The 9,411-nt window shown below is 35.7% G+C and overlaps 1 protein-coding gene across 1 annotated transcript; it reads right to left on the bottom strand.

Annotated features, from left to right (window-relative positions):
• Positions 1 to 2,423: 2,423 nt before the first annotated feature.
• Positions 2,424 to 6,602, bottom strand: LOC145292313 (uncharacterized). Its single transcript, XM_080138640.1, has 2 exons — positions 5,726 to 6,602; positions 2,424 to 5,644 (listed from the first exon to the last, which is right to left on the bottom strand). The coding sequence occupies exons 1-2, from the start codon at positions 6,600 to 6,602 to the stop codon at positions 2,424 to 2,426; spliced, it is 4,098 nt and encodes a 1,365-aa protein (XP_079994766.1).
• Between the last annotated feature and the right edge of the window lie 2,809 nt (positions 6,603 to 9,411).

The following is a 9,411-nucleotide window of genomic DNA, read 5'->3' on the forward strand; positions in this document are numbered from 1 at the left end:
CCACCCTTGGGGGGACACCGGCTCCCTCCTTTGGTGGGAGAAACTGCCAAGCTCCCCCCTTTCGGGTGAGAAAATGCCAGGCTTCCCCTTTTGGTGGGGGGATGGTGGCGTGGCCTTCGTTATAAATATAAACTATATCTGTGCCTAAATCAAAACGCGGATTTCATGAACAAAGCTTCTTTCTTAGAACTGCATGCCTGTGGAACTCTGTTCCGTCTGCCTGCTTCCCTCCGGACTACAACTTGGATGTCTTCAAGTCTAATGTTAACAAATTCCTAATGAACCGCCCCCTTAAGTAAACACTTCATCAAATCTCCTCACTAACATAATGTACTTGCAATAACCCTTATCCCTGAGTGGCTTCCGGGCCTTGATAAGTGGTGATCTCTGTGTAAAAAAAAAAAAAAAAAAAAAAGATGGCCGGCCAGCTGAAAAAATGACGTCATCGCCGAAGTCCCAACAAGCAAGATATGTGGAACTCTTAGACTGTCAATAATCAACAGTAATTTTTACAGACAGCGTTACAAAACTTCAAAATTGGATTGAAATAAAGGACACCATGATTTATACTGAAACTCATCTAATATTAATAATAAAAAGATAATTAAAAAAAACACAAGTTGTTTGTTCAAGTATTATAAGCACTTGAATATTTCGTTGTATTATAGATTTTAAAGATTAGAATGCGTTCTTTAATTACTTTTAAATTACATTTTAAAAAAGTGAAGGAACACGATTTGATTTGTAGTAAACTTGAAGTTTATTTAATATAATTAAATGAAAATTATGCATGTAAGATTATGAATATTTGAAGCAGAACACAAGCAAAACATTTGATATGAGTTAAGACAATAAGCAAATATTAAAATTAAACTATTTTTTTTTAATCAAAATGAATTTTTTTAAAATCAAAATGAATGTGGGTTTGTATTACTGTACACATATATTCGAAAAAGTTGTCAAAAAACAAATATATAACAAATAAATGTTATAAAAGGCAAGATAAGTTACTTTTCTACCAAACTGGATATATTTTTCGTATTTTTATTGTGACGTCAGAGCAAAGCGAACAGTCAATCTCTCTACTTACTCTCTATATATATCTCGCTATCTCTCTCTTTCTTAAAAATCTGTATCTCAAATTTTGAGTGTTTAGACTCCAAATTGACATTGAATTGTAATTTGGTAGAAAACGTATAAATGTAATATGTATCAATTTGACCGCAATTTTTGTCTCTTAGCAGTTATGTTTTTGCGCTCGAAGCAAATGAAAAATTTTGTACCCAGGTCCAAGTAACCTACATGTAAAATCTCAAGTGTTTAGACCCAAAATTGGTAAAGGAGTGTGGTATAATTCAAAAAGGTCAAATATTTGAACTTGGACCGCTCGGCTGCGAAATTTCCACCCAAAATCTATTTAGATTGCGAGACGAATGTCTGAATACAGTTCAAGTGTTTACACCAAGTAGTTTGGTAGAGACCACAAAGGTAAAATATTTTTGAACTTTGACTCTAATGTTGACCCCTTAAAATATATTTTTTCGAGCACAGACTAAAATATAACGTTGCATCCAGGTTCAAGTAATCTTCATTTAAGATTTCAAGTGTTTGGACACAATATTCGCAGAGAAGTAGAGTAGAGATAGCAAAGGTATCAATTCTTTTGAAATGTGACCGCAATTTTGACCCTTTAGCTGTTATCTTTTTGGGGTCAAAACAAATGAAAAAGTGTGACCTCGATCCAAGTAATTTATATATAAAACTTCAAGTATTTAGACCTAAAATTGTCAAATTTCAAGTGATTAGACCCTGTAGTTTGGTAAAGATAGCAAAGGTCAAATATGTTAAACTTTGATCATAGATTTGACACCTTAGGATTAGATTTTGTCGGGCTCAACGGAAATTAAAAAGTTCGATTCAGGTCCAAGTGACCTACACATAAAATGTCAAGTTATTAGAGTCAAAATTGGTGGAGGAGTGTGGCAGAGTTCAAAAAGGTAAAATCGTTAAACTTTGAGCCCTTGGGTGCAAAATGTCTGCATAAAATGTAGATATGTAGCCCAATGTCTGAATATAGTTTGGTATATTTTGCAATGTTAATGTTATAATTTAAGCTGATCAATTTTCTTTTTTTATTTCTGTTCGATTTTTATCAGCATCTTTTATTTTAATGTTTATTTTGGTTTAAGGAAAAAAAATAATTTTTTTAAGTTGTTATTTCTTGAAATATTACCGTAAAATGTGTAATAAAAAAACAAAATTAATAATGAAAAAAAAGTATATGAATTTTTTCTCATTATTAATTCGATGAGGAAATGATATAACTTGCTAAATTTTAATTTACAGCAACAACTAATATTCCAGTTATGTATTGAAAAATCACAAATTTTAAAAAATATACAGTCATACACGGTGTAGAGGATTTATAGAACTTCAGTGTATACAACGTTCTTTGTTTTGTTGTTCGGCATGAATCCATACAGACTATTTTTGCTACCTACTCGAGAACATCCAACATAAAGTTGTCCATGAGAGAAGCAAGATTCTTTCAAGTGCATTCCAGCCACGGACAATGTCTGACCTTGGGATTTATTTATTGACATAGCAAATGCAACCCGAAGAGGAAACTGTATTCTTCTGAAAACGTAGGGCGCTTCTCTTCCTGATGTAGTCAATGTCACCTTAGGTATCAAGACATCCTCTCCTTTTCCACATCCAGTAATTATTGTAGCATCAGTGACGTTTTCGGACATTCTATTGATAACAAGTCTAGTACCATTGCACAATTTCGGTGGTGTTATATTTCTTAGGAGAATTATGGGACATCCAACCTTGAGGAGCAAAACAGGATCGGGAAGACCAGAAATATCAAGACTATTAAGAAATTCAATGGGGAATTTAACATTGTCAAGTGGATCCATATTTGCATTGATTGATTTAAACATTTTAATCGTACCAGGAAGACTGTCTAGCATACGTCGATTAATTTCTCTTACAACTGAATTTGTGGGTGCCAATATAGCTCTTTCACAGAGCCAATCGCGATTGCGAAAATTGTCAATCAGATTTGGGAAAACTGATGTTATAAGATCGTCGAGAGTATTGACATGGCTACATATATTGTTAATTTTGATGTGGCCAGTGGAATCTACTGGAACTTTTCCGTGGTCAATTTTCAGAAGGTCGTGGGAAAACTTTTCCATTGCTCCATCTCCATTAAGTTTAACACGCATGTTAGTTGTTAACGGAAGTGTTTTTACTTGTCTCCATAAATAGGATGATTTTAGGCAGGCACGTACCTGATCAGCTCTGGTTCCCTTTGGGACCACAGGTAGTGTTTGGCGAAAGTCACCTGAAAGTAGAAGGGTAACACCACCCATGGATCGTTGGTCATCTCTTATATCCCGAAGAGTTCTATCTAAAGCCTCAAAAGCCCCTTTATGAGCCATGGTGCACTCATCCCACACAATAATTTCTGTTTGTCGAAGTAGCTGTGCTCTGGGACTATCTTTGGTGATATCGCAAACTGCCGTTTGAGCTGAAATTAAGTCAAGTGGTATTTTAAGCATAGAGTGTGCTGTTCTGCCACCAGGAAGAAGAGTAGCAGCGATGCCAGAAGACGCGACGGCAATGGCAATAGTATTAGTTTGCCTAACTTTGGCCAAAATTAATTTGGTAACAAATGTTTTTCCGGTGCCTCCAGGTGCATCAAGGAAGAAAATTCCACCAGCACGTCTGAAAACGGTGGTGGTAACTGTGTTGAAAGCGAACAGCTGCTCAGGAAGTAGCTTAGGCATCATTTCATTGATGTAGCTTGTTAAAGAATCGACATCATAGGATGTTTCCTGAAGTATTAGAGTTGGAATTTGCTCATTGTTGGTACGTTCAGTTTGTGGCAGACCATATGATTGCAAATATTTTCCACCTATAAGAATAAGTCTGTCCTCTATATCTATTAATGCCCTATTGTAAAACTCATCACAATAATCAAGTTGAATTTCTGGAAGGCGCACTTGAGCCTGATGCAAAAAATCTTCGGAAAGGCTATTTCTGAATTTCAACCACAAGTTAAATGCGTTTCCAACACTGCAGAAATGTAATATTTTAACAAATATTTTTCGAAGTCGCCGAGCTGAATATGAGGCAGCAATTTCAGCTAAGGTGGCTTCCCAGCGAGTGTCATCCTCAAGTAAACCTCGAGCCATACAGGCTTCCCTGTAGGTAGGCCAAACTCGGTTACCGAATTTACGAAGATCTTCAAAGCTTGTTGGCCCTTGAACTTCATGAAGCAGAATTCGCAGATAGAAACATTCGTGTTGATTTGGAGGTACAGTATAGACACGTCCAAGGCAATCATTACATCTAATACCTTCAGCACCTTCAACTCGTCTCCCGATAGTTCTGCGAATCCAACGCTTTTTATTCCATGTGTAGTATGAAGGAATTTCAGAATAGATTAAAGTTTTGGCGAAGTCATCACTTTCACACAGCCTGAAAAAAGCAGTCAAAGTTGTCTGTCTATGTGCTTGTACTATATTTTGTGCGGTTGTCGGGGTGTAGTACACTCGCTGTCCATTTTCAAGGTGAATGTCCAGACGTTGAATTGGTGGATGCCTATCATGGATAGGGAATCCAAATATTCGCCAAAATGCCTCACTACTGCTAATGTAACGCCCTACCTGATATTGTAGGACTTCATCTCTTGTATTGTCGTTATGGAGACCAAAGGAGGCGGCATCAGAACCCTTATTGATGTACTTACAAACATATTTGATACAATGAACAGAAGCACAAAATTCGACATTTATGTGGGCATCTAAGGTGCTGATAAGAATTGGGCAGTATGGTATGACCCATCTGTTGTCGATCTCGTAATTTCTTACGGTCGCAGTGAAGCCACCATCTTCGGGTCTTCGTCGTCTGTACAATGGATATCCATCAGTATCAGTCTGTGTCTCACTAATAAACTGGCGAGGATACCTTTTTGTGCATATCCTGTTGTCTGTAACACATGGTAAGTCTCTTCTAAAACCAGGGCCGCATGGTCCATGAATCATATGCACCTTTATCATGTTATATAAATCCCTGTCAACAGACGGATCTGGTAGTTCTGCAGAGATGATTTTATCAATGTCATTCGAACATATATTATCCACGAGCCAAATTAGAATATGAGCATGAGGAAGACCTCTTTTCTGCCATTCGATTGTATACATGTTTCCTCGGACAGGTCCAAAAATCTCACCTAGTTTTATCAAATCCATCAATTTTTTAAGTTTCAAGTGAAATACTCTTGCTAAGATATCATGACGGTTTGTTGTTGATTGGCCCTTGAAAAGTTCAACCTGGGCTTCCTTCCAATTTGGGTTACATGTGAAGGTTAAAAACAAAGCAGGCCTACCGTAGTGCCTCACAATTGTCATCGCATCCTGAGTCCTTTCGTGCATATAGCGGGGTCCACCAGTAAATGTGGAGGGCAGAATACAAAGCTTGCCTAGATTGTTTGGATCTGCATCTCTGTTAAGACCATCCCTCAAATGTATGTAGCTGTCGCAACGCAATTTTGCCTGATTATTTCTGATGTAGCATAGGCGTTCTGATTCCATTTTAGCACACATGTCAGTAGCATACTGATTGTAAAGGTCTTGAAACCGATGTAAATGATTGAAATAAATATTTCTATTGTTGTTATTATCATTATTAGTAGTAGTAGTATTATAATCACCAGTATCATTATTCTGGTCACTGTTATCCTTTTGGTCCCGAATCATAAATCTGTAAGCATAGAAATCCTTACAAGAAACTGTTTTGGAAAAATTATATTCCAAAGTAGATGGGTCAAATTGAGGAATTCCAAAGTGGTAACCATCTTCTCCACGAACAAACATTAAAGGATATTGAAGCGCATCGTATGATCTGTGAGTTTCGTTTATGCGCTGGAGACCAGCATCCCGGTGTCTGATGACAATATCTCGAGAATGGTGTTGGTTACCACTAAGAAGTATTGCGATTTCATTAAAAGAAGGAGCATTAAACCGACCTGCATGTTCAGTGGATGGTCGGTTGTCTGCATCGATGACAATGCTAAAATTATCAGCAGGATTTAATTCTAGAGCATATTTGAAGCTCCGTACATAGTTGTTGTATTCATGAAGCATGCTTTGAAGGTCCCAAATCAATTTTAGTCGATTGTTGGAAGTGATTGTGTCATTGTTGCAGGCAAATGCAAATGAATTCCTTCTTTGAGCTTGTTTCAGATAGTCTGACATGAAGTAAACTTGAAGAAATTGAGGTGCCTCATTTTCAGTTGGCTGAAGAGATCCAATCAGATGGTACACCTGACCCTGTACTTTGAATGTTGGCATAAACCCCCCTTCATATTGGTAACTGGATCCGAAAGACGTCATTTGAAAGGCGCAATTGTATTGCCTTATTTCTTTCAAGAAGGTTCTTGATTCAGGATTTGAACCTGTGAGCAAGCGTAGTAGCGGTTGTGGAGGTTCTTCAAGAAGTGGGAGTTTCACCTTGCCATTTGAACAGCATATTCCCGCTGGCTCACTTGGCCATCTTTTCGCGAGACAATGGGAGCATTTCTTATACATAGAGCCTATTTTTATGTCAGCGTGTTCAGCATAATTAGAAGAGGGAATATAGTTGAATGCTTTTAAAGACCAGCGTGACTTTGTTGCTCTTGAATGTCCTTCCAAATTGGCTCTATATTCTATATGACTCTTTGTACGTCTGTCTCGTTGCTCTGCATTTTCTGAAGCGCGTGCAGTGGACAAGGCCGAAGCATTTATCCTTAAACGTCTGTCTCGTTGTTCATCGGTTTCAGAAGCACGTACAGCAGCCTGACGTAATGCCTTTCTTTTAAGATGATTTTTTTGTTGCTCTTCAGCCGAGCTTGAAGAATTTCTGTCCAAATAATCTTATCTTTGGTCTTCATCCATTGAAGCTTGAGAAATAACGTGAATGTTATTCCTTTCATTTAGGTAAATGGGGAGATTGGCGTGCAGTGAACCGTCTAATGTTGCGATTAAGAAAGTACTTGTCGAAGGCCCAGGCAAATTTAAATTATCATCAATTGCCGTCGAAGCTGCAAAGAAGGAAGAAGCACCCCCAGCCGAATGACCCAAACGACCATTTTCAACAAATACGTCCCTAGCATTCCCTGGGTGTTCGGCAATGTCGTAGGGCACATTAACTGTTGATTGTTGCGCCATGCGACGTCTTTTCATTAGTTGATGCCTCGATGCACTTATTGATGACTTTCCCTTTTTTGGCATAATTGATAGTAATGTTCTCCAAATTAACAGCAGTAATATAAGTGTAATGAAAGTAATGCAAAATGGACTGACGAAAGTATTCAAATCAATCGTTTGGTTAAATTCGTTCAAAAATGTTTAAAAATATTAAATACAAGAGAATTTCAAAATCAAGATTAATATTTTTTTAAATCTGTAAATAATGTAAGCAAGCAGTCAGTAATAGAAAGTTGTAAGTAGAAAATATTTTAACATAAAAATTAACAAAAGTATGGTCAGTAATTTTTTTTAAAACTGGTAATACCTTGCTTAATTTGCAAGATTGTGTTGAGTCTGTAAAATGAAAGAAAGAAAGGGAAAATTAATTTTATTTCGGGGGTTTAGGTACAATTCATGTGAACTATAAAATAAGATTTGTCTATTTTATTATTGCGACAATTGTTAAGGGTTGATAAATTTTTAGTTACAACGTCATACCAAATCGATCCCCCGTTTTGTAACCAATAAACATATTGTGGTTTTTATACAATGTTGTTTTTCTAAAAGGTGAGTTTTTTTTTTTTGTTACTTATTAGACATAACTTTTTTTGGCGAACATATACAAAAGAGGCCCCTGCATGCCAACTGGCGGCTATCATGTAGAATGCGCCCTGCTTATAGGGCCACATGTTGGCTAGAACTGATTTTTTTTGTGTTTTTTTTTTTTTTGTGGATAAATAATATGACAACAAAACCAAATTAAATTTCGAATTGTTTTTAAATGTTTGGAACTTGTGGGTAAACCCCCCCCCGGCCGCAGCCGCTGAAATTTCGGTATTAGTTTACTGTAACGCCCGTATAGAAACGTATAGATACATATATATATTGTTGGTGGTAGATTTACAGTTTCCGTCGCGAAGAAATTGTATTCATGATATGAAGAAATCACTATTTGTAAATGTTATTTGTTTTTGTTGTTATGTTATTTATCCAAAGCAAAAAAAAAAATATATATATAATAACATCTAAAGTAGTCAACCGAGCAGAACAACGCAAAAAAAAACAAACAAACAAACACAAAAAAGCACTTGCATTTGGTGTTGTCATATTGGTGATCCAGAAAAGAAATATATATATATATAACAACGAAAGCAGCCAACCAAACAGAACAACGCAAAAAAAAAAAAACATAAAAAAAAGAACACCAGTTGTAGCCAAAATTTGCAGGGCGCATTCTACATGAAATAGTTAATTATTACCCAATCAGTGGTTATCCAGGGAATTAATAGAAATAAGAAACCGTGAAAAAAAGTAAAGGGGAGGGGAATGATGGATGTAATCAGGTGTAAGATAAGAAAAATAAAATAGGTCGTTATTGACTAAACGGTAATTGTAAAGTGTTTGATTAAACGCAGGTTAAACAGAAATAATGAATGAAAGTGTTAACGGAAATAAAAATATTATCAATATGTTATAATAAAAAAAATGTGCAGACTATAAGATGTAAGTAAGTGATAGTTAAATTTTTTTTGATAGAAAGGCAGACTATAAGATGTAAATAAGTGCTAGTTAAAAAAATTTTTGATGGAAAGAAAATATTGTGTAGATAATGGTAAAATAAAGTAAATGTGCAGACAATACGTTGTAAGTATGTGATATGTAAAAATAAATTGGCAGAAAGGAAATATTGTAAAAATAAAGGTGAAAATAAATTTTTATAAAGCAGGCAATAATTGATATTTTTTGTAGATTAAAATTGAATGAAATAAGTTGTAGGTAGATTAGAACAAAAAACAATGAATAGAAATGGCAGAAAGGAAAATGAAGAAAAATTTTGCAGACGATAATGGGTAGATGAATACTATATAAATATAAGCAAAATTAATTTATCGGAATACCGGTAGGTTTTATAACAGTCGAAAACTATAATTCACAAAAGTATTTGGGAGTCTTGTCATAAAATGTAGTAAAAGAAAGTATACCAAATAATAAAATGAGAAAATGAAGAAAATCACATTTACTGTGTGTGTTTACTGTTTATGTACGTCAGCGGATTTGGTTGCCATAACAACGTGACGGTAGTGAACGTGCGTGTGTGCTGGCTAGTAGTAGTAGTTGTAGTTTAGTTTCGTATATATATATATATATATATATATATATATATATA

This window comes from Euprymna scolopes, chromosome 13 (assembly GCF_053919585.1).
Source record: "Euprymna scolopes isolate OS-2025 chromosome 13, ASM5391958v1, whole genome shotgun sequence".
NCBI classification, from domain to species: domain Eukaryota; kingdom Metazoa; phylum Mollusca; class Cephalopoda; order Sepiida; family Sepiolidae; genus Euprymna; species Euprymna scolopes.

Coding starts and splice junctions, on each gene's coding strand:
- LOC145292313 (XM_080138640.1), bottom strand. CDS start 6,602: ATGTATAAGAAATGCTCCCATTGTCTCGCGAAAAGATGGCCAAGTGAG. Junction 5,645..5,725: donor TGACCAGAATAATGATACTG/GTGATTATAATA, acceptor ATCGGTTTCAAG/ACCTTTACAATCAGTATGCT.